Source organism: Fusarium odoratissimum (assembly GCF_000260195.1).
Source record: "Fusarium odoratissimum NRRL 54006 unplaced genomic scaffold supercont1.74, whole genome shotgun sequence".
Taxonomy (NCBI): domain Eukaryota; kingdom Fungi; phylum Ascomycota; class Sordariomycetes; order Hypocreales; family Nectriaceae; genus Fusarium; species Fusarium odoratissimum.
In genome coordinates this window covers 26640-50503 of record NW_022158793.1, presented here as the reverse complement: position 1 = coordinate 50503, position 23864 = coordinate 26640, and the positions used below count along the sequence as shown (strand labels likewise).

At 45.2% G+C, this 23864-nt stretch overlaps 8 protein-coding genes across 10 annotated transcripts; 4 read left to right on the top strand and 4 right to left on the bottom strand.

The window, feature by feature from the left end:
- Positions 1-861: 861 nt before the first annotated feature.
- On the bottom strand, positions 862-1831 carry FOIG_16301 (uncharacterized protein; the record flags this gene model as incomplete). Its single annotated transcript, XM_031217738.1, has 2 exons — positions 862-1389; positions 1496-1831. The coding sequence occupies 2 exons, from the start codon at positions 1829-1831 to the stop codon at positions 862-864; spliced, it is 864 nt and encodes a 287-aa protein (XP_031052562.1).
- Positions 1832-2867: 1036 nt separating this feature from the next.
- Positions 2868-3840, top strand: FOIG_16300 (uncharacterized protein). Its single transcript, XM_031217737.1, has one exon. The coding sequence runs from the start codon at positions 3026-3028 to the stop codon at positions 3776-3778; it is 753 nt and encodes a 250-aa protein (XP_031052561.1). The 5' UTR covers positions 2868-3025; the 3' UTR covers positions 3779-3840.
- Positions 3841-4845: 1005 nt separating this feature from the next.
- FOIG_16299 (uncharacterized protein) lies at positions 4846-5106 on the bottom strand (the record flags this gene model as incomplete). The annotated part of the gene is made up of 2 exons (XM_031217736.1): positions 4846-5052; positions 5077-5106. The coding sequence occupies 2 exons, from the start codon at positions 5104-5106 to the stop codon at positions 4846-4848; spliced, it is 237 nt and encodes a 78-aa protein (XP_031052560.1).
- A 2204-nt stretch (positions 5107-7310) lies between these two features.
- Positions 7311-8640, top strand: FOIG_16298 (uncharacterized protein; the record flags this gene model as incomplete). The annotated part of the gene is made up of 6 exons (XM_031217735.1): positions 7311-7763; positions 7817-8188; positions 8241-8315; positions 8363-8479; positions 8532-8568; positions 8621-8640. The coding sequence occupies 6 exons, from the start codon at positions 7311-7313 to the stop codon at positions 8638-8640; spliced, it is 1074 nt and encodes a 357-aa protein (XP_031052559.1).
- A 3415-nt stretch (positions 8641-12055) lies between these two features.
- FOIG_16297 (serine/threonine protein kinase) lies at positions 12056-14633 on the bottom strand. 2 transcript variants are annotated; one of them, XM_031217734.1, is made up of 3 exons: positions 13857-14633; positions 12384-13806; positions 12056-12330 (listed from the first exon to the last, which is right to left on the bottom strand). In XM_031217734.1, the coding sequence occupies exons 1-2, from the start codon at positions 14412-14414 to the stop codon at positions 12883-12885; spliced, it is 1482 nt and encodes a 493-aa protein (XP_031052558.1). In that variant the 5' UTR covers positions 14415-14633; the 3' UTR covers positions 12056-12330; positions 12384-12882. The 2 variants fall into 2 exon arrangements, with proteins under 2 accessions (XP_031052558.1, XP_031052557.1); XM_031217733.1 differs by having other exon boundaries at positions 12056-13806.
- A 1046-nt stretch (positions 14634-15679) lies between these two features.
- On the top strand, positions 15680-17895 carry FOIG_16296 (serine/threonine protein kinase). Of its 2 annotated transcripts, XM_031217731.1 has the most exons (3): positions 15680-16400; positions 16456-17724; positions 17773-17895. In XM_031217731.1, exons 1-3 carry the CDS (start codon positions 15753-15755, stop codon positions 17806-17808), a joined length of 1953 nt encoding a protein of 650 aa, XP_031052555.1. In that variant the 5' UTR covers positions 15680-15752; the 3' UTR covers positions 17809-17895. The 2 variants fall into 2 exon arrangements, with proteins under 2 accessions (XP_031052555.1, XP_031052556.1); XM_031217732.1 differs by having other exon boundaries at positions 16456-17895.
- A 100-nt stretch (positions 17896-17995) lies between these two features.
- Positions 17996-20341, top strand: FOIG_16295 (uncharacterized protein). The gene is made up of 4 exons (XM_031217730.1): positions 17996-18186; positions 18237-18579; positions 18635-19448; positions 19503-20341. The coding sequence occupies exons 2-4, from the start codon at positions 18258-18260 to the stop codon at positions 20278-20280; spliced, it is 1914 nt and encodes a 637-aa protein (XP_031052554.1). The 5' UTR covers positions 17996-18186; positions 18237-18257; the 3' UTR covers positions 20281-20341.
- A 386-nt stretch (positions 20342-20727) lies between these two features.
- On the bottom strand, positions 20728-22514 carry FOIG_16294 (uncharacterized protein). The gene is made up of 3 exons (XM_031217729.1): positions 22318-22514; positions 21842-22262; positions 20728-21782 (listed from the first exon to the last, which is right to left on the bottom strand). The coding sequence occupies exons 1-3, from the start codon at positions 22408-22410 to the stop codon at positions 20800-20802; spliced, it is 1497 nt and encodes a 498-aa protein (XP_031052553.1). The 5' UTR covers positions 22411-22514; the 3' UTR covers positions 20728-20799.
- Between the last annotated feature and the right edge of the window lie 1350 nt (positions 22515-23864).

The window sequence follows — 23864 nt, the reverse complement described above, 5'->3', positions numbered from 1 at the left end:
GGTGTCGAGTTAGGCAAATGGTCATGTAATAAGCAGGATGAACACTCGTGCGAGACTCGAGGCCAAACGTTCACCACGCGATTGATAACTGGATGACTGTGTTACCTCACAGAATTTACAATTAGTTTAAAGCTGTTAGAGATCGATATGATGAAGAGCTGGGAGAAATCAAAGCATCTAAGTAGTAGTGAAGGTGGCTTAAACTAGAGAATAGCTAAGTGTATCCATTAACAATAGGGTATATGATCCTCAAGAGTACAATTATTCTCCTCCAAATAGGAAACCATATCATGCGAACTTTCCTCGTCATTGTGTTGTATAACCAATAGCGTCTCAAAACCTTTTTGAATCCATCGGATATTTCAACTGAAGAGCTAGTTAAACTGCATCACCATTACATAGCAATCTCATAAGACGGCAGCATATCATAGCAACCTTGTCCGGCTTGAACTTGTTCCTAGAATTAACAGTCAGTTTTCATATGCACGGCAATTGCTCGGTTTTACCCACATATGCCGGGATGCTATTCCTGTCCGTCTCGTTGTTGCCGTCAACGGCAACTTGCAAGGGTAGTCTCAATGTGAAGCTCGACCCATGCGATCTCGCAGCCAGCACAACTTCTAGTATGTAGGTTCGGCTGATGAGACAGGAGTAGAACGTAGGCAACAGAATCTTGTTGTCGGGGCTCGGTAACGTGATTGATATCGGTAATGTGGCGGTGTGCCTTGGCGATTCCGTCTTGATGATATCACTGCTCTTAAAGCCTCGCCTTGAGCTTGTACGAGGGGGTTCCTGATCCATTTTCGGCATTTCTGAGCCTCTGTGGGAACTCTACACTGAAGAAGGGGCTGATATTGGTTCCTAGACCAACATTGGTGCTTGATTTATTATCGCGTTTTCATCAAGGACGAAACTCAAGATTGGGTTGGGCGTCACGCTGGGATTGTTGTGTTGATCCGGTGAGAAGCTAATGTGACCTGTGGAATAGTACGTCGATGCCTTGATAGCAGCTGACTTTCCGCATATCTCGGGAGGTGCTGCCTTTTTGGAAGTGGGCCAGAATTTAAGATTGATGCTCAGTTGGCAGTTTGATAGATGCAGCTTATTTACTAAGATGATAACAGGCTTTAGTTGTCTCGCAGATGCCCTGATATAGCCGAGTTTGGATGAGAGTATATCCTTCCGAATTGACTTCTCTTGGGATAGCATGAACCGAGCACTTCCGGGGACAATGTGCAAGGGTGGCTGTTCCGGGAGAAACGCCATTACTCTGACAGGATGACACCTCTCTAAAGTGGGTGATTTGCCTCTCTTATCTGCTTTGAGCAATGCTCGCGCCTCAATCGCATATTGGATGCCAACCGTGTGAACGGCCATGTCGTCGTGCTCCTACGTTCTAATGGTTGGTGGAAGTGTGTTGCTCGCGGATTACAGTATTTCGGTGCTTATATGCCGCGCTGGGGAGTTGGTATGGGATGACGAAAGCGAAAGGTACCTCGTAAGTCTGTCTAGCTTGGAGTTTACCTGAGGCTGGAAGAGCGGTTTCGGCAATTGGCATTCTGAGGAGGAGAAATTGGTGACCTGACTTGGGCATTGTTCCCTGATGAAATATTTGGACAAGGGATGATGCAGCGCCGGTAAAGGTTATCTCAAAGGTATCAAAGGTTAGGTTCGTCTGTGGCATGAATGATACGGTTCCTGCCACTGTTAAGCCCGAGGTGTAGATCTTAGCTTCAAAGTGTTTATCGATTGAGATTTTAAGAGGACATTCTGGTTTTCTCCGCGTGGGAACCCAACTACCTCGGCGCTTGGTTTCTTCAGGTAGAGCCATTGTGGTGGTTGACATCATTGGAGTCGACACTTTAAGGTTACGAGTGCCCAAAGTACCAAATTTGTTGATTTAGGACCAAATATACCGTGTTCATGGAATGAATGAGTAAATCTGGACTTTTACAATCGAAAAGAATAAAAATAAAAACAGCCTATCTGTCCCCCGATCCTTGAGCCGACTTTACTTCCGCCACAAGACAACTCTCAGTCTGCCAGGCTCAAGTTTGCGGTGAGACAGCGCATTGGTCATGCACCTGACTTCTTACCATTGGCTGACAAAAGCCAACACAGAACTGGAGCCAAGGTGCCGACTTTCGTACTTGTTTTACGCCCTGAGCTCGATAAGGTGTAATTAACGTCCTTGGATCCGACGATCAATGCCCTACTGATGAATTAATTTGTAATATATCCCGGAAAGAGTATAGTACTGTGGAGAGTAGTCTACTCAAAAGGTCCTGCTCTGGGCTTTAGAGGTAACCCTTGCGAGTGCATTTCACTGATAAGAACTTGAAGTGACGATCGATGGGCAAAGAGAACGCGACCGGCACGCAATCGGGGATCAACAAAACGCCATATAGAGCCAGATGCAAGTATAGACAATTAAAGCGACTAAAGAGCGCCAAATGCGATCATCTTTGTATTTTTTACCATTTAATTTGACTTTGTTGCGGCCTGCTTACCTCGATGCTGGATGAGTCATCTTCAGGGCAGTGATAACATTAATCGGAGATCCTTTTTTGGCGATATTTCAGGCCGTTAAGCATTCCATCAAATCTCCGCCAGTTTCATTTTTTTCTTATTCTCGAAGGACATGCTTGAATATTGAGACGACAAGTGCATATATCCCACTAGGATTAGTCTTATGCATTGCCGAATTGATCAATTGACTCAATCACTGCTGTTAGCCCCCTATCTCGGCTTTGGGTGACTCAATCCACGGAGCTTCGCGGATAAAGCTATAGCCGCCCCAGGTCGGAAAAATCGGCATCGGAAAAGATAGGCATTAAACTGATTTGAGACACAAGTTAGAGGATCAACACCGAATCAGAGCTTCTCTAGCCTGCATAGGGCGCGTTTGACAATTGCTGCTGTATATACTTAGTGTCTTGTTCAATCCTACTTTCTCGCCACCTCTTAATCTCAACCCACCGAAATACGATCTTCTCTCCAAATCGAACCCTGGACATTAGTACACATGATGTCAGCCCCAAGATTCACGCCGGTTGGACCACAGGTCTATGAATCTACTTACGAAAGAGATTCGAGACATGTCGAGGTTGACAATTACGTCAATTCCCACCTATTGAAGAATGCCGAAAGCTCGTACATCCCAGCATTGGATAGAATCTATCGCGATTCCATTGCCGCCGGTCTTCCTGATATTTCCTGTTCCCCAGCACAGGCCAAGTTCCTCAAGCTGCAAATCGAGCTTTGCAATGCCACCAATATTCTCGAAGTCGGTACATTAGGCGGTTACAGCGCCGCGTGGATGGCCCTGGCTGGACCAACAGTCAAGGTCACAACGATCGAGATAGACAAGGAATATGCTGCCGTGGCATCGAATAATCTTTCAGGGGCAGGCCTGAAGGACCAAGTTGAGATTCTTCAAGGTACTGGGCTCGATATTCTTCCACAATTGGTCTTACAAGTGGAATCGGGTGCACGGCCTCCATTCGACTTTGTCTTCATCGACGCCAATAAGCAGGATAATCTCGCATACTTCAATCTGGCAGTCTCCATGACAAAGCCTAATACGGCTATCATTGTCGATAACGTTGTTCGGAACGGCAAGGTTGCTTCTGCCAAGGAAGCTGAGAAGGATGATCGGGTCTTGGGCACCCGACAACTCATAGAAGCAATCGGGAAGGACGATCGAGTTGACGCAACGGTGATTCAAACTGTCGGCGAGAAGAACTATGATGGCTTTCTGCTCGCCATAAAAAAATAAGATAAAGAGTAGCAGTATAGCTAGCCCCTTAATAATAAATGATTGAGTCAAGAGATCAGGCACCTTGAAATATTTAGGTGATAATATCTATTTAGCGAAATCGGTATATTAATTGTTAGCGGCTACCTAAGTTGCTTATTGGTTCACGATTGGCCCTGCATCCGAGTATATAATTTGGGGAGCCATCCTCCCTGTTAGTGTTGTGTATCCTCAGCTGTAGGCCCTCGTCAAAGTCCGCTTTTGCGCCCATAGCCCCCTTATCGTCAGTCAACACTCTAAAAGCCAACATTGCCAAGTCCTTGGCACACTTAATTGTAATAGAGTGAGCCTCATCTGTGGCTGCAGCTGCAGCGAAGTTGGGATTGTGACGAGCGACATTTGAAGGTGTTGGGACGACAAAAGCACTGTGAAGACCGGGGACTTCGTAAGATACAATTCCCATATCTGTTGAGCCAAAGGCTTTAGGCTGGATTTCTCGAGGCCCCAGTTCCTCCCGGCCATGCCCTAACGACTAACTGACTGCTCGCCAACAAGCGTGTTCCTTGGAGGCATAAATCTTTCTCCTAGTGCGGCCATTTCCTCCACATAAGTTTCGCTAAGAGTGTCATTTACTTGCAGGTCCTTATAAGTCGGGGACCCTGGAAGGTGTTAGTCAGCCATGTTGTATAATAACAAGATAAGTAGTTCCACTTACTTAGTGTATCTAATGGAGCAACCAGAAGCCATTGCGCCGGCCTTAAAGCATTTCTTAACGCGCTTAAGTAACTAGTCTGCTTACTTTATTGTCGGGCTTCGAATTTCCTCATGCATTCTCATGTAGTTTAGGACGACGTTGGGCGCACTTCCACCGTCTTCGAAAACACCGTAGATTCTTTCCTCAGGCTTAATTTGCTATCAGAGCATGGCGACATTGTTATAAGCCGCCACTGCTGCGTCTAACGCATTAATCCCGTTCCATGGGTTACTAGCCTCGTGGGCGGGTCTTCCTCGAACTCGACTCGCAACTTCTGGCTGGCTATCAATCTCCACCTAGCCAGTCCCGAGAAGCCTTTTAGACCCAGTGATTCTTAAGATATAGGGTGGATCATAAAAGCGGCTGCTATATCCTCTCGTGGAGTGAAGGCACGGGCTTCGATGAGCTTCACCTTACCGCCACCACCCTCTTCGGCGGGAGTACCCAGAATGCGTATACGTCCTGCCACCTTAAGATCTACCGGCGCTTTGGCACCAGGTAGGGCGTCATACTCGGACGAGACGTCCTCCAGTACCGAATTCTACCTCAAAGCTTGTGTCTATACCATAAGATTTCCTAGTAACGCTGAAGCCATGTTGTTTTAAGTAGGACGATAAGGTATTGTGGGTTATGTGTTCCTGGTAGCATAGCTCTGGATTGTCGCGAACTTTGTTGACGTCAGTACGCAGAGAGGCGCTCAAGCTGCGTGCTTCTCCGATCATTTAACCCTTACACCTGATAGTGGTGTCATTGATTGACACTTGCAGTGTCCACAGGTAATGTTGGCGGCTTCATAAAGAAGACTACCATCAATCATCCTCCTCTTAATTTTATTTTTCTTGGCACTTACTGTTAGTGTGTACTCTTAATCTGCCACGAAAAACTTAACAACCTCCAGAATTAGCAAAAACACCAGACCAGCTGCCCATTATTGCCATAGAGCCAGGCGCGGCGGCAAGGATGTGCGCCAAAGTGGTGTAATTCTGCCTATCAGGAGATCGCCGACAGAGGGAACCCGATATTTTTGGGCTCCTAGACCCCAGGTCAGCCTGCTCGAAAGAGGGCCTAGCACATGCAACCAGCGCCGATCGCAGGGCTGGATCTGCGTACGACTGGAAGGTCCCAGAGGGCTATAAACATACACACCGGACTGGATACCTCAATCCATACCTACGCGAATACTTCGACGGACTCGCTGACCCGGGCCCTTGAAAAACAAGATAAATATCCTAATACTACATGAACAGTACTCAAGCTCATTGCCAGCTCTCTAGATAATATCACCACCACTTGCAATCACGACTTAAAAGGACACGCCAAGAGGATCATCACGCTCTTTTTAAGCTTCCTCAAATCCACGATCCTCGAACCGAACAACAATACAAATGCCCTGGCCCCAGTCACCGACGGGAAGACCTGGGCCTAAACGGCCCAGCCGACGTATGCGGTACAGTTAACATAGACGATAAAGGACCTATCCTTGGAAAAAAGCCTAACTCAAGGTCACGAAGAACATTAAGGACCTCTGTGTCTTTGCATGATTTCTAGATAAGCACTTATAATCTAAGTAATTTAAAAAGAAGGGGATTATTACAGGGAGAAGTAATCCTGATGAAATTAGTGGAAATTATGGGGGCCACGTGACGTAGACGCGGGGGTTATAACAATATCTCTATATTAGGTAATTTTTCTATATAAAGTATTAATTATACTTATAATACTAAGTATCTAGCAAAAAGACTATAGGATAAGATCCTAGGACTGCAATTTTAGGCTATTAGCTTTCTAAAAGTCTCTAAGATCTTTACTATTAGCCTAAGGAAATATAAAATAGTATATAGGCCCCTTCTGACAGGTAGCAATTAGTTTGATAAGGTGTTTATGCTTGAGAGACTGTATAAGCTCTAGATTTACCTTTTCCTTCTCAAAGCCTCATCGTTGGTAACCTCCTTGGCGATATCTTGCATGCACGCATGCAAGGATTTCGAGCAGTCTTTACCATGTCCGTTCCGCTGATCGTATTATGTCTCATTGCGAGCCTACTGGTAGCAGACATCATCTTCAAGAGCGATAATGTGTCGCTGGAAACAAGTTCACATAATACCGAGGAGCGGATCGAGGCAACTTGAGCTGCATTCTGTGGCTGTCTACGCAACAGGGTTGTTCTGATGTTCTTGACCAGCCTATGTGGACATAACAGTGAGTGAAGAAATAAAAGCCTAAAAGAAAAGCTAAAAGGAACCGTATCCTCGCAGAATTGTGCCTTTTCAACTTCAGATAAAACAGTCTTATTTCACAAACAACCGCAAGGTTCCTATCCGCCCTCGCTCCCATTCCATTGAGGCGGAGAGGCTTTTCTGTCCACTCCACATATTCTAAGTAACCCCGCACCAAGCTCGCCACGCCGTAAGACAGTGTCTGAAAAGGGAGGAAATCCTGCACTCATTTCCCTAAGCAAGAGTTCCGGATATATACAAGTTAAGAATGTCAATTTTGAGATCTTTCCGTGGCGTTATTCAAGTGCCGGATCCGTACCCTAAAGCCGATGTATCGCAGATCCAACTTCGCGATCATCCAATAAGGTTGAGCTTCCTTTGCGGTATATTTCATATTGCTAATTTCATCGAACATAAAAGCGGAGGCAATTGGTCCGAACGACCTATTGAGGCATGTTGTTCCGAAGTCTTTTTTATTTTTTCGTTGCGCTAGATTGTATATATATTGATCGTGATACGCTCTTTCTCTTGCTTCCATCTACCATGTAAAATCCTATCTCGTGAAACTCTCTCCACCGTTACAATGAAGTTGACAGCCTTTATCAGTCTCTGGTTGCTGACTCTATGCTACACAGCTCTGGCTGCCGAGGTCGTCCCCAGGTCCACCTTCACTGAGGTAACCGACTACGGCGACAACCCGACAGGTACTCGCATGTGGCTTTACGTTCCTAAGACCCTAGCACCAAAGCCTGCGGTAGTAGTTGGCATCCATTGGTGTACCGGTAGTGCTCAAGCATACTATCAGGGCACCCGGTGGGCATTCTACGCCGAGACATACGGTTACATCGTAATTTATCCTCAGACACCGTACACCCAGGACAAATGCTGGGATGTGGCATCAAAGATGACCTTGACTCATGACGGTGGTGGTGCTAGTAACTCTATAGCCAACATGGCCAAGTTTGTCATCAAGGAATATAGTGCCGATAGTAGCAGGGTATTTGTTACGGGTACTTCCTCTGGTGCCATGATGACCGTGCGTGGCGTGTGAAAGAAGCCTTTGGTGATTTTGAGCTAATCCAGAAACAGAATGTCATGGCTGCCGCCTACCCCGATATTTTTGCAGCAGGAATCGCATACGCAGGTGTCCCGGCAGGTTGCTTTAGGAGCGAAGACGACATCCCCGACTACTGGAACTCAACATGCGCTACTGGACAGTCCATCTATACCCAAGGTCAATGGGCCAATGTGGTTAAGAATATGTATCCTGGATATAATGGGCCACGACCAAAAATGCAAATCTACCACGGGTCAGTAGATGAAGTGTTGAATGTACAGAACTATTACGAAACCATTAAACAATGGACTGGTGTGTTTGGCTATCCAGCTGAGCCAGAATCTACAACTGCCAACGTCCCACGGAGTCCGTATACTCGATACGTTTTTGGCGACAAGCTACAGGTGACGTAAACAACTAACTTTCTTTGAACAGTTTCGCTGACATTTGCTATAGACATTTTTGGGCCAGGGTATTACTCATAATATTGATGTGTTCCCAGAAGAAGATTTGAAATGGTTTGGCTTTACTGTAAGTTACATTACCTACTTCCTGTACATCGGCTAACGAATTCTCAGGATCCAGTGACACCATCGCCCACTATTACTGCCACCGTACCTACGAACACTGGTGGTTCGGAGGGATCTCCTCAATGGGGTCAATGTGGTGGCATGGGTTGGACAGGTCCTAAACAGGTAAGTAGGCGATAACTGCTTCAATTTGCATAAACATTAATAGAAATTGCAGTGCGCAACTCCCTATAGCTGCGTTAAGATTAACGACTGTAAGTCCCCTAATTTGGTTTATCTTGGATTTCATGCTAATATCTATACAAGGGTATTCTCAGTGTCAATAATTGTTCCAGGGACACAGCTTTTCGTTAGACAGTACTAGACAATCAATGCTAGCGAGATAGCAAATCTGACCCCAATAAGTTTTTGGCAATTTCTCTCTCGCGCCAAAATTTGGCAAGCACGGCTATACCTTCGGCCCTTGGACCGGGATCAGGCCATGGTTAAGGGACAAATTCTCTCTCAATTAATGTCAAACTAATTTGCAGGGAAAGGGCAATTTTGTTTAGTTCATTTACTATAAAATTAAGGTTAACCTGGGCTGTCGAACTATAATTGCCTGCTTCCACGTCCTGCCCCAGATATCTGGTAGTATCTTGCCATCTGAGAGTCAGTAAGCTCGTGGGGAAGGGATAGATACCTTGTAACTTGTTTTATTCTAGGCATATCAAGAAGGTAATGGCATATAGCATCTTTGCTTGGCTTCGCTATAAGGAGGATCCAGTAGACCCGAAGACTTATGTCAAAAACAAGATCTTCAAGCCAGCATCTCAATGTTCACACCGTTGATTGTACCGAAAAAGTGCAGTCCGTCAAAGATGCCGGCTGGGGTCAAGCAGAGACCAAGACATTGATCCATACAATCAACTCCTTTCTTTATTCTCGTTTCTTAACTATACCAATATCAGCAATACTTACATATCTTGATACACTTAAACTAGACCTTGGTATGTCAGGTCTAATATATAATTATGTATTAATAATTTTCTTTTCCTTTTAAATATAGTAAAGACCTCTTTAAATATAACTATAAAGAGATATAGATCTTGGATTTCGATTTCTTTTATAATAATAGTATATAGTATTTGCTATTTATTAACAAATATTATCTAGAAACATATTCTATTAATAGTTATATAAGGCTTTATCCTCGTTGTTCTCTTATCTATTTGAGCAATGACAATACTGAGTTTTCATGCCTTTGACCAAGATAAGTCGCAGCCCAATATTTTGCATCCACACCTTTTCCTACCACATATGAGACAGACCAGAAGGCCTAGGAATCAAGAAGATCTACGAATCGTCCTATGCAATAGAGTATGTCGTATTTTACCACATTAGACTAGTATATTGCTTCAAACACGGCAGGCAGGCCAGTGAGCAACCGGAGCTACTTGATCTCATGCGCCAGGGGCGTATTAAACATGTGAAAATGACGACTCCATGCATATTTTCAAGCTTCTATGCGGGCAATGTATTAAACCTCTGCAAATAACCCTTGTAGTGCACATCTAAAACCTTTGCTAGAGGCCAATATGGTTGCATGTAGCAAGCTTCGAGTTTATATGATAAAACTTTAAACTGAACTTTGTCCTTCTATCGATGCCGATCCTTTTTGCAGGCAGCTCTTAACTGCCTAAAAGCTGACACGACGTCATGTTCCAGCAGTATAGTGCAGGCCCTTCCTTCTATGGAGTCGTTCATTATCTATCTGTACTTGGGTGTAGCGGGTTGCGAATAAATTCACGAACTCTGTTACCGTCGGACTCTATATTAAAAATCTCCTCACCTCGTTCTGGCAAGATGAGTAATGGCATAGTGGCATTTTGTTATTATGTCTTTGAAAAGTACTTAACCTTACTTTAAGGTAACTTTTAATAATTATTTTCTTAGGAGAAAAAGGCTTATAAAAAGATTTATTAATATTATTAAATTTATTAAATCCTTTTTTATAAAATATAATTTAAAGAAAAAGGGTTTTTATATAAAAATAATAAAATATAAAACATGTTTTAATAAGAAACTTATTAATAAAGCTAGAAGCTATTATAAATAATAATTTTAAATAGAATTTTACTTACTTTATAATTTTTTATATATATATTAAGTATGGAGATATTAAGTTATTTATAGTTCGTTTAAAAGTAAAGAAATAACTACTTGGAGCTAAATTACTAAAGGGGGATAATATGTGACATCTAGGAGAAATTAATATATCTTTAAACTATGCTATCTGTTACAGGCCGGGCTCAGGTACACAGGTAAACGAGGAACGCGTCGGGCAGAATATAATCTATTGCTACGGATAGGCACTGCAGGCAGGCCAGGCTCTAGTGACAAGACGTACCTCGAGGAGCTACGTTTAGGGGCTATGTGGTCAGTGAACAACATCTGCGGGATAACCTATCGCCACGTGATCTGGATCCATCTGGTTACTGGTCTAGGGTAAGCCAGCCTGGCCTGGAGCTATAACACTACCTTGAGATTATAAGAATATAATACTAGGAGGAGTAAGGGAGGTAATAATAAGTATAAAATATTTACTAAATACCTAAAACATTAAAGAGGTAAAGACGTTTTATAAATAGTTAGTAAGCTAGATTCTAGAAGAGAGCTAATAAATGTCTGCTATGTGCTTATCTTATGAGTGTGAAGTTGATCATGTGTACGGGCGATGTCGTACCTAACGTGATTGGTGGTTGTGAAATGAAAATTATAGGATATACGTGACGTAACCGATGAGATCTTAACATGTACCGTCAGCCTCGTTACATATCGCAGAACGGGGCGAAAATGCTCAGTTAAATCGAAGAACCTATCTCATAAACCAACGCCAGGTATTGCCGCAGCTAGTGGTTGTCGAAGAGCATTAACCGCTTATTCCTGTCTGCAAAATATATACTAAGATACGTAAAGCAATAAGAGGCTTGTCGATTTAAGGACTTAATTAAACCTCGGAGCAATACCAGAAAGAAATGATAAGAAAGATAAGTAGGGAAAAGAGGCTAAAATAAAGAATATAGCCTAAAAAGGTAATACGGAGAGATATAACTACAAAAGCTAGAAAAAGAGATATAGCTAGAAAAGCATAAACCAGTGACTAGACTATCAAAGAGTTTTGCCTAAAGTTAAATAATCTATCAAGCTCAGGATCATTAAGCGCTGCTTCAAGTCCTTGAAGTCTTATCAGTGACAACTCGGGAACGTGGACAGAACCTGAATCATCAGTCCAAAAGATGGTCAATTTCGCACTCGCTCTTATACCTGAAGAAACACTCTAAGCTACCATCGATAAGTTCCTCAAGACGCAGTGGCACGATACTCTCAACCAGAGAGCATATACTGCTCTGGCGTCCAGAACAGCACCCCTATTTATCGAAACAAGGACTACAAGCAGCACCGCGGATCGCAGCAAGGTGCGACTAGGAATATGGGTAGCAGCATGGTATCAACGTCTATGAGATGCAAATTTCGCCAAGGATCCTATCTCTATTGCTTTGTTGCAGTATGTGGGAACGTTTGGCATGTGCTTTTCGCTGCTGATGAAAAAGACAAGATTGTAAGTTCTTCCTCCTCCTGTTGGCAAGGCTTATGCTAATGTGATGCAGACGCTTATTGACCAAGCGGTTCGCATTGGTGATACAGCAAGTATAGTGGGAATGTATCAGCTTCTCACGGCTCTGAGGGTGATTGGGAAGTGGGCAGATACGGAATTTTGCACGTGGATTGGTGATTTTCTAGCGAACATTGAGATTCCCTCACAGTAATAAAACATCAATTATACCTGCTTCGATCTCGGACCTAGAAAACCAGGGAGCATGTACCTCCCTGGAATGCCCTTATTGAATGAGTAACCCATCTCTACAACTTCTGAACACGGGTATGTGCTTCCACTAGCGTTATAAAAAGTTTATTACATGGCAAAATGTAGTCCTGCGAGGGACTGGCCACTGGCTCTGCCTCGACCGTTTGGTCTGTGAGATACGTGTCAGCAGGAATCAAAATTCGCCGATAGGGGAGTAATCACTCAACAATTTCGAAGTATCGTCATATAGACATGAAATATTGAAGCCAAGAACATATCTCTCTTCCTGTCGGGCACGCTGTAAGACATATAAGAATGGCTTCTGATAGCATCTCCTGCAACCTATGCTTCGGCCTTTATCATCTGGATAAAATAAATAAGGTTCTGCCCCATCCTGTGGAGAGACCCTGGAATGCGTTTGCTATGGACCGCTCGTCGAAAGCAAAATCAGAATTGCCATCAAGCTAGGTCTTCTCGTGGTGGGTCAGATCTCGACTCGCGATGCTGTTTTTCTCGAGTTGAACAAACTGAGCAGTGGTCAAAGCCGTATTGGTACCACTGAGGCCGACAACGAGTCTTATCTGAGAAAGATCCCTTGGACGGACTCTGGAAAGTCTTGACGGATATTATCAACGAAGCTGATGTTCAGGTTTGTCGAAGACGTTGAATCAGATGATAAATGTTTGTGATTTCTTCTAGGAAAGCTGACATGATATACATCCTAACCATTATTGTCGACAAACCTTGGATATAAGTAATTGCCATCCTGTTCAGCTCTGTGAATGATGCTCTCTAGCCTTTTCAAGAGTTCCGGGGCTTCGGTGCGTGCCCGGACGTCAACTTGCAACAAGTGGTTTTGAATCAGCTGGATAAGATCTGCCAAAGCAGTATCGCCACTGCAAAGTGGATGACCCCGTAAGTGGCCAATCGCCTCGATGACTGCAGAGTGGATCTGGATTAAGTTGTCTGAAGTCTGGACGAAAAAGCTTCCGAAGGCGTCTTTGGGATCATCTCGAGTACGCCTGGACTTTCTGAAACTTCTGACTGTGCTGTAGTCAAAGACGAGCCAGACCGTAAATTCGAGAAACATGCAGCCTAGAGACCACATGTCATATCGACGACCTCTCGGCTTGCCCTCTCGTTGGTCTGACTGGGCTTCAGGCGCTTCGTACGTGACTGTGGACTGTTGGCAGTTTGTGGGATCTTGTCTCATGCTCGTGATCTCTCGATGGATCTTGGAAACTCCAACATCTGCAAGGATCAGTCTTCCTCTACTGTCCATGACAGCATCATCATGCGCCTTGAGAAAATGAAGAATGTTTTGAGGCTTTATGTCTCCGTGCCGAGTATTTTTGCCGTGCAAAGCGTTGATCGCACTCACGATGCCCAGAATTTGGCGGAGAGACCACACCACCAATTCTTGGGAGCGTGGTATTGTGTCATTAGCCTTCCAAAAGTCTCTAAGATCCCCACCATCAGCCCAAGGAAATATAAAATAGCATATAGATCCCTTCTGACAGGTAGCGATCAGTTTGATGAGATGCTCGTGCTTAAGAGACTGTATGAGCTCTAGGTTTGTTTTTTCCTTCTCGAACGCCTCGTCATTGTTGACTTCTTTGAGAGCAACATATGGCTCTGGGTCATTCTAGAGCTTGTGAGCGTCAAAGTACTCTTGTAAGGGATGGTTATTGTGACCTTGAAGATTGATTGATGGGCCCCATGGATCTTGCATTTGTGTAGCACGCTATTCGGACCACTTTTGCATTTCATGACACAGTCTATTAGGGGGAGAGGGCATTTCGTGTCCAGCGAGATATGTTGACCGAGAGCATTGAGGACAGGCGCTTGTACCAGCCATTGGAAGTTTAGAAAGTCCCGCACTCTCGCCTCCCTCGGCCACAGAGAAAATGACGGGAAAGCTTTTCCAGTCTTGGCGGATATCAGGACATTTTGATCGTCCCCGCTCATGGATTGTCGAGTAAGAGGAAGATCTTCATCGGTGATGTTATCGCGACACACGAGATTAACGATAGCTTGTGCTTCTTGAATGAGAACCAGGATTGAAAATATCCTTCTGGCCTGCTTTAATATTGTGCGTGGTAGACTGCGATTTGAGAAGCAGCGCTTCCTAACGGGGACTTCCGACTTGATGTTGTCCTCAGTTACTCTTGCGCTGATCTCACTCAGTGGTAAGAACTCTGCGTCTTCGTGACAAGGGATGAGGCATTTATTTAACTGCCTGTAGAGAGACATTTTATGTCTTTGTTCGATTTTGGTTGGGAGGCTTGCCCTTGTTGCCGACCGCGTCGATTTTTCAGGGAAAGATTAACAGGGGTTGATAGTGTTCTTTTACGCTACGATCTAGGAATCCTGACAAGGAAACACATGAGTGCACTGCTATGCGAACTGTGAGGCTCTGCGGTTCGGCGGCCTCATAAGGCGATCGGACTTGTGAGCTGCTTAGCATCCGAGGTCAATTGAGTAAGCTGTTCCCTGACCCTGACAAGGGGAAAGAATCCTAAATGAGAAAACTGGACCGATAGGCGTTTTGGGGTGATGGCCTCAATTGCAAACCGGGCAAAGAATGTGGCAGGCCTCAATGTAAGCGAATGCAACATCATCACACCACCTGAGTGAGAATACCATTGACGCCTGTCAGCAGCACAACACCATCACAATAATGATATGGCATTCTCACAGCCTGGTTTCACACTCAATTGAGAGCTTCTGTTGATTAACCGTTGATAAAAATACACAGTTACAATCCAAGATCGGGTATCTAACAAGAACTAAAGAGCAGTGCCAATAGCTTGTATTGATTAGAGATTGGTCGTTCGATAGTATGATATGTGCGAGATCTATCAAGCCAAACATCAAAACAGCCCGTGTAAGTCAAATTCCAGGGGCTGTCCAGGCGTCGTTGATGACGCAAAATGATCTCTCCTTATGCTTAGCCGCATTGAGCCTCGGTCGGCAAACCAACAAGCCCATTCGTCAAAGATGTGTGATACTGCTATAATGGCTGCAGAATTCTTGCCTATCGGAGGGTGGCACTAAACATATCATTCGTCAGTGATAGAAAGCCTTATCTCAAGTATTTGGACCTAGCAGTTTAGCTCCCCGCGTAACTGTGGACTGAGAGATCTACGATCTGGATCAATGGCTCCAATTGAGTGTCAGATCTTGCGGAGAATATAGGCATGACTGAACGGCTACAGTAGTTATCTAATAGCAAGAGGCAGGGAATTTTCGCGCAACAGCCTCAATCGAATGGCGGCGAACGTGATGTTAGCGGCAGATCTGTCTGGAACCAATCATGACCAAAATGCCAGGGTGTTCGACTTCAGGCAGCAGTCACGCGGATGTGTGTCAATTTTATCATAGCTTATAGTACTTGCATATGCATTAACTGTACGTGGTGCAACCAGCAAGCAAGGTGCGGCTGAACGGTGCTTACGGACAAAAAGAGTAAACATATCGTCAGTCAACGTTGGCGTCCTTTCCATTTCTCATACACTCCTGCCTACGGAATCTTTTCTCTCTTATATGATTGCCTTGGTAAAATCGTGAAACTCATATATTTGCGCACACATGATTCTCGAACTTATGGCTACTGTTTGGAGCTTTTTTACCACGTTCGCGTCACCTGAGGTTGACAAGACGAAACTCAACCAATTGCGCAACACCGTTCGACATTCGCTCAAGCGTAGTGTTCTCAGCGAGGCATCCTTTCTTCCAGAGAGTCAGATCAAAAAGCTTGTTACGCCAGACAAGATAAAGGTATTATTGCCGAATGCCAAGCCAGAGTTGGTAGACTTCATCTGCAAACATGCACAAAGGCTTTTCTTGACTGCATCATTGCATCATGGCAATCTCCAGGACATTATGGATACTTTCAAGTACCATGGAATGACAGATAAGGAACTCCCGATCCGTGATCTCGCCTCGGAAGATAAGTATTGCGATGTTCACACAGAGGGGCTTCAAAGAGTCTGCAGCCATGAAAAAGCTTTGGAAGCCTTTCATCGCTGGGATACGCACGACGTATGGACCTTTTACAATGATCAATGGACATTTTGTGCGCCAATACTCGACATGGGATGCTCGTCCCACGAATTCCATGCGAAACACATACTCCCATTTATAGAAAAGGGTACCACTCAAAAGGATGGCCATTTCAGTACTGTATTTCAGGCTGCAATTCATCCTAGCCATCAAATTATTCATGGGTCCTCCAAGGTGAGTATCCTCTACAGCAAGACTGCTACGGATACCACAGCTAACAACTCAACAGTCGAACACAGATCAGACACGTGTTGCTCTCAAAGAGTTGAAAAATCTGAGCGAGCAAAACTACAACGTACATGTGTCTTGGCTGAATGAAGCAAATGCACTCTTCCAGATTGCCGAGCTTCGTCATAAACACCTCATCAGTCAGGCCACTGCCTTCAAACAAGGAGAAAGAAGATTCATCATGCTCGAGTGGGCTAATGGGGGCACTTTGCGGGATATTTGGCAGACAGAATCCCACGACAGATCTTTCCTAGATGGTAACAAGGTCATGCGAGTCTTAGAAGAACTAACTGGACTTGCAAGTGCGCTCTCGAGATTACATGGCACTAACACTAGAACAAAAACTGCAAAAGCAACATCGGCTGATCGTACAAAGAAGGGCGCTACCTCGAGATCCAAAACAATCTTCTCTCAGGGCCAGGGTGATGGCGATGGCAATCGCTTGACTGTTCCAAAGATACGCTTCGAGGGAGTAAGCTCAGATGACGGAGATGACTCCAGCGACAACGCTGAAGAGCAGCATTGGCGCCATGGAGATCTGAAGCCCGAGAATATCCTCCATTTCAAAGACGAAAAGTCTCCATGGCTTGGAACTCTCAAAATCGCTGACCTAGGTCTAGCCAAGCAACACGTATTTGCCACTACCCAGAGACAAGACCCAACCCGGCAGAGATACACAACCTCGCACTACGAGGCACCTGAAGTTATCACGACTATGAATTCTCGAGTCCCTCGGTCACGCCGATATGACATATGGTCAATGGGCTGTATCATATTCGAGTATATGATTTGGCTCCTGTATGGCTACGAAGAGGGGCTGAGAAGCTTTTATAACGAAGAGAAGGATATTAATACCCATCAAGAAACATTATACTTTACAGCGGACCTGACTACAAGGCAAGCTCAAGTGAGCGACGTAGCGCGAAGTTGGATCAGTCACATCTTGGATGTCGACCCGGAATGCAACCGTGCGACGCCAAGTGTGATAAGAGACCTCGTCGTGTTGGTCAGGGATAAGCTTCTTGTTGTTGATCTGCCCCAAGGAAGCATGAGTCAGGATGACATCAAGATATGTCGTGCTAGTGCGGATGACTTGGAGAGGAGCCTCAAGAACATCAAGAGAATGGCTATTGACGATGAACAAAAGGGAGGCAGATACCTGTCTTCGGGTAAAAGTCGTAACGAGGTCTCCCCACCTCGTCCACAGCGTGTTCGAAGGCAGAGCTTCTTGTCAACGAGTTCAGGCTCGACCTCGAAACAATCGAATCTGGTAAGAGCTTTAGTTTGATTGATTGTGGCAAAGGCTGATGTTGGATAGGATGTAGGTGCATTGGCGGCGAATCGAAGAGCATAGCAGCGATGACTAACTGGTTCTGTTTATTATTTTGTATTATAGACTGTAAGTAAGAGCACGAGGGTAAAGCTCGCGAGTAATAATAGCTAATCTTAGGTTTAGTATGTAAGTCTAATCCCCTGATGATATCATCTTGACAACATCACTTATCGTGCATCGCCGCGTTTTATAGAGCGTAAGTGGGAAATACTTATTAAACGTCTAGTGAAAATGATGTTGCTAATGCATATTCGTTCAATAGCATGTAAGTAATATTTAACAATTGTCTGATGGACTTTGTATACGAGACTAACCTAGCCATTCGATTTCAAATTAAGATCGTAAGTCCTAATTCAATAGAGCTTTTATACAACAAATAACGAGTTCTCCGCATAGGCAGTAAGTACAAGAACAGACTCTAACGCTCCGTTATTGATCTAGATGCACAGTTCAATGACACCTGGAACCATATGGAAGACAAATCCATTGCTCTTGAAGTCCTAAGGCATCACGAAGTCGAGATCACGGACAGCATGTCTATGTCCCAGGAAAAGATAAAGCTTTGCGAAGAATGTAAAAAGCTTGAGTATTGGAGCGATAAGCCTCTGATTAGTGAGAATCTCGCGACTATGAGATCCAAGGTTCAGCAATGTGCACTGCATAGAATTGTTTGCCGCGCTTTCCGACCACATGCCTATAATGACCTAGACATCATAGAGATTCGGAGATGTGACTCCTGGCTCGTCACGGGGACAATGAAAATGCCTTTGCTGTCGCTCTTCAAGATATCAGGTCCGTATATATGTTACCAGATTCTACAGGATGTATGATTGACCTCGGCAAGCAGATGACTCAAAAAGGAACAGGCTGTGCTCTGATGAGATTCACCTTGGACTGCCCAAGCTTTTTAGACCCAGTACGTCCCCGTTCTACGACCTGCTTATGACTTGGATTCAAGATTGTGACTCGAACCACCCCCAATGTCGTCCCGCAAACAGGTCAAGCGTCCAAGTTCCAACTCGCCTAATCGACGTTGGCCGGGTTGTTTGTGACAACTCAAAGGTTTACCTCCGTGAAGCAGCGAGTGAGACATGTCACCCAGGAAATGAACTGCGATACATTGCACTGTCACATCCTTGGGGCAATGGGACACATCACGACCATTTCTGCACCACAACAGAAAACCTTGACAGACGACTTAGTGTCGGGCTTGAAGTTGGGCACTTTCCGAGCACATTCAGACATGCAATCGAGGTGACTCGGGCACTTGGTGTCCCGTACCTCTGGATCGATTCGCTATGCATCGTGCAAGGACCAGACGGAGATTTTGACACGGAAGCCAAAAGGATGGAGACTGTCTTCAGTTCGGCATACTGCGTCATTGCCGCCAGTCGTGCTAACGGAACGTCGAGTGGCTTTTTGTGGGAAAGACCTGAGCGCGAAGCGGTGAGGCTAGATGGATATCTTGCCAATGACTCAGTTTATGTTTGTGAAGCCATTGATGACTTTCAGCACGATGTGATAGAAGGAGCCTTGAACAAACGTGGATGGGTTCTACAAGAGCGTGCTCTTGCGCCAAGAACTATATACTTCACAGAGAATCAGACATATTGGGAGTGTGGGCAGGGGGTGCGCTGCGAAACCTTAACGAAGTTGACCAAGCAAGTTGCAAACATATCTGCAGACGAACATCATTGCTGACCTCGATCTTGTAGTAGCAAGGCATCATTCCTTGGCGACTCCAACTTTCCCAAGCGAGCAATGAGGTCGACAAGAGGAGCAAAGATCCGATTTTATGAATCACTGTACAAACAATACTCGAATCTCGATTTTACGAAGATACATGATCGACCCATAGCGATAGCTGGGCTGGAACAACGGCTGGTCAGTGCTTTCAAGACCGAAGGAGGATACGGGGTATTCAACGGAGAATTCTTCGGCCGTAGTCTTTTATGGATGAGGGATACACAGCAAAGTAATGGCCTGACACTGATTGAGTTCCCTCGAGACCAGAAGTTCAGAGTGCCAACATGGTCGTGGACAGCGTATAAAGGACCAATCACATACGTTGACATCCCTTTTGGTCATGTTCGATGGACATACGAGGCTGCCGAAGGAAGGATCCAATCGCCTTGGACGGCTCGAGACTCAGATTCTACTTCAGGATCCTTGCATACAGGGGAACTCAATGGAAGGATTGACCTTACTGCGCAGGCAAGGGAGATTTCAAACTTGGGATTAGCTGAGGCGCAGGGAAAGGTCATCTACGACGAGGGCACGTCGCCAACAAACGTACATACACTATGTGTCATTGTTGGGAGTGAAAACCCAAAGATTGAAGGACATGGAATACAAGACCTAGAGCATTATGTTTTACTGGTTACACCATCTAACAATCTCGGCGACGGTGTTTACCGAAGGGTTGGCGTTGGAATGTTATTGGAAAGTTGGGTTGACATGAGTAAGCCTGGGTTGAGAGTACATATATCATAGTAAGTCTTAGTAGTAAATAGTTTCTAAGGGAAGTCGTGGCTTAAATATTAAGTCTTGCGGATCAACTACCCTTTCTAGATTGTTTCGTTCTTTGTTTAAGGGTCAACTGGATAACCACCATGTTGTATCGGATCCGGGGTTCGTTTCCTATCCTTTGGAAAGAACTGGCTAATCAGTGCCGAGATAGGGAGCCCGTGTATATGGCTATAAGGAATCTCAATATTTTGCAGTAGCCACCATCCCAGGGTGAGGGTTCAAGGCAGAAAGCAAAGCTAGCAGCAGGTAAAACTCTCTAGCAGCTACCTCTTCTAACCTAAGCTGACCCTTCGGTATTATAACGGCGTTGGTGATTTATTTATCAGAGTATGAGTAGACTGTGACTAAGAACCATAAGCACCAAGAGTGACGTGATTTGCTAGATATATGGGCCAAATTGTCTAAGTCTTTAGAAGTTTAACTAGAGCTATATTACTTCGAAGATGACAGCCTTCTTATCCAGTCCCCTCCGCGTAAAACGGCCTAGCTTTTCTGACCATCCAGCTTGAAGCCCCCTGGCTGCAACCATTGAAACACACCATGAGGGTCATAGGTTCTGGCGACATGCTTCAGTAACTTTTTGTTACTGTCTCCAAAGCTCCCAATAGCATCTTGCTCTATGTGAGCATAGTTCATATACCTGAAGCGCTTCAATTTGCCAACTTGGTCGGCAAGGTTTTCGACAGCATTTCCTAAATCTTGTACTAAACGATGACTGGTCGTGTCTTGTGCGCCATCATCCCAGGACAATGAGAACATGACGATAATCAGCTGGTTGGTAGCCCCTCCGAGACCGTAAGTGTTTTTGATAGTACGAGATGACCTATTCCTCATCTGACTGGTGATTACGTTGATATCCAAGCTTGCAGTAATTACCGCAGCATGAGGTTCGGTGATCTCAGCCCAGGTGTCGAAGATCTCTCTGAGCAGCTCAGCATCATACTCAATGGTCAAGGTCCGGTATGTGTTACGTAGGCCCCTTGAGTTGGTTACCACGGCCATTTCCGCTGCAAGGTCGGTATAATTAGCCAGACGGAGCGTATTAGCAGAGCTTGAGAGAGCATAAATGCTATTATATAGAGGGGGATTCTCGACTGGCTCCGGATAGCCGATGAACTCAACAGCTGCAATTGATCCATTGACGCGGGTGATATCTAAGATCATATGGCCTTTTTGATCTTTCTGCAGCTTATGGAAGAACTTCTCATAGGCTGCGAAGATGTGATCGATCTGATCGCCCTTATGGAGAACATAACCGCCCCACATTCCGTCATAAGGATGTAGTTCAAGCTTGAGGGCTGTGATGATGCCAAAGTTGTGTGCACCGCCTCCAAGCAAGGCTTTGAAAAGATCAGGATGAGACGTCTGGTTGGCAGTCACAAGAGAGCCATCCGCAAGCACAATGTCTGTCGAGATGAGGTTGTCTATACCCCAGCCATAAAGGGCTGAGTAATATGATAAACCGCCTGGCCGGGGTGATGATTAGCGATCGACACGTTCCTCATCCAAGCTATTGAGTACATACCACCAAACACGAAACCAGGAACACCGACACCGGTATCCCTGCCCCCGACTGCGATGACTCCAAGTGGCTCTAGCTGCTGGAGCAATTCACCCCAGCGCCATCCTGGGCCCACAGTCACGGATTTCTTGTCGTCTGAGACTTTGAATTCTCTCAGCTTGGCGAGGTCGAACTGAAAGCCACCGGTGATGCTGGAGGCTCCAACATTGGAAGAGTGGCCACCCCCCTTGATAGAAAAGTGGCAATCTTCCTTGACCACCTGGGTTATAGCTTTCGAGACGTGCTCGCTCGTGGTAGGTTGGAAAAAGCAAGACGGTGCAGCCTCACGTTGGAACAAGTTCCAGTAAGATTGCTGAACGGTCTGGAAGCCGGGTGAAGAGGGGAATACAATTTCGGAAGGGTACAATTTGCTGACTGACTCGCACTGCCCATGGAGTCAGATGTCTTTACACGTAGAATCGGTCGGGATGTAGACCTACAACTTTTGAACAGTTCTGGGAGCTTGGTGGGCCGGTAGCTAAGGCTCCGCCCAGCAGAATGGCAGACAGGACTACTCGTTGTGGGGAAGGCATTTCTCCTTTTGTTGAATAGGCTGAGCGCTGGATTAATTTGTAGAGATGGATCAAGAAACAATAGGCAGGATCAGTTGAAGTTGAGTCAGAGTTCAAGCTTAATTATCCTAGTTGAGACTGGGATTGACGAAATTCTATGAGGCTCAAGATGATACCCTTTATATAAGGTGGCTGTAAGATGAATCACGCGTCTTACACGGCATTCGCCATTCTCTACATGCCCAACGTCCGAAGCATCCGCAGAGCCACAATTCAGAACTCATAGTCCTATTACAGTATATTTCGGCACCCGCAAAAGTACAGAGTATAGAGGAGTACGAGAAGTTGAGTGGATGCCTGGTGAAGCAAGGATAGAAGGAGGGCAAGATAGAGGAGCCGTTCCTTGGCGGATGCTACCCGCGGATTCCGAATCGGGCCAGTCGTCTCTTAACCACATGATGCTCCGCTTTGATCTTCAGCATCGGGCCGTCGGGTCGGATCTCTCTCCGTTGTCCGCTCGAACCAATCTTCTCAGTATCCAGAGGAAAGCTTCATGGCTGGCGGAACCCGCGGCCGCTGTGCACCGTTACTTTGAGAAGTATACCGACGGGGTCCACTGGAAGGTGTGGAGACTATAGGGTTGGGAAAACCCCGATAACAACCTTTCAAGTTTGAGTTCTCGTTGCATGGACTGTTATGAAGATTATTCTAACGATGCGCCGTAGTTGGATCTTCTTAAGGGCTCGGTCAGTCTCGTCAAGTCAATGTGTTCTATTCAAATAATTGACAAGCTAAGCTTGACCTCAAAATCTCCATATTTGGCGTGTAACGATTTGGTGCTCTGATTTCCATCCGCCAAGATGAATTCAATTACCGACTGATATATCTTCATACCCTTTGTCAAACTCGCTACAGACAGCATGAAATGAAATCACCGCATTCTATCGTTGAGATAATATATAATTTAGACCCACGCAATATTCTGGATCAGTAGGGTAGGCGATAACAGTCTGAGGGTTTTATCAAAAGTACTTGGTCCATGCAGTGATGCTCGCAGTAGTTAAAGTATCTCAGATATCGTTAGCTGAGACGCTAAACCACTTTTGCAATGCCGAGACGCTCCCCCTCCAACAGCACAACTCCACATTTATCACGAAATGGGTTAGGCATGCTCCGCACTCCGGAGTGTCTTAACTGTATCAATCATCATCCATCAATAACTTCAATCAACATGCGCAATTGAGAAATGACTAGCCTCAGCGTCCCGCACGCCCACAAATATGACTTTGTACGGCTCAGTTCAATTCAACAAGAATAACTTCCATCCGAAGAGTGTCTACATCAATGCAAGCGACGTAAAATAACATATCAAATCAGACCGCGGTAATCAATTTCACTGGATCCCGACGCCTCCAGTATCATCTCACAACAGCCGCTCTATCACCGAGGCACATGCACTCTATCTCCGTTCGATT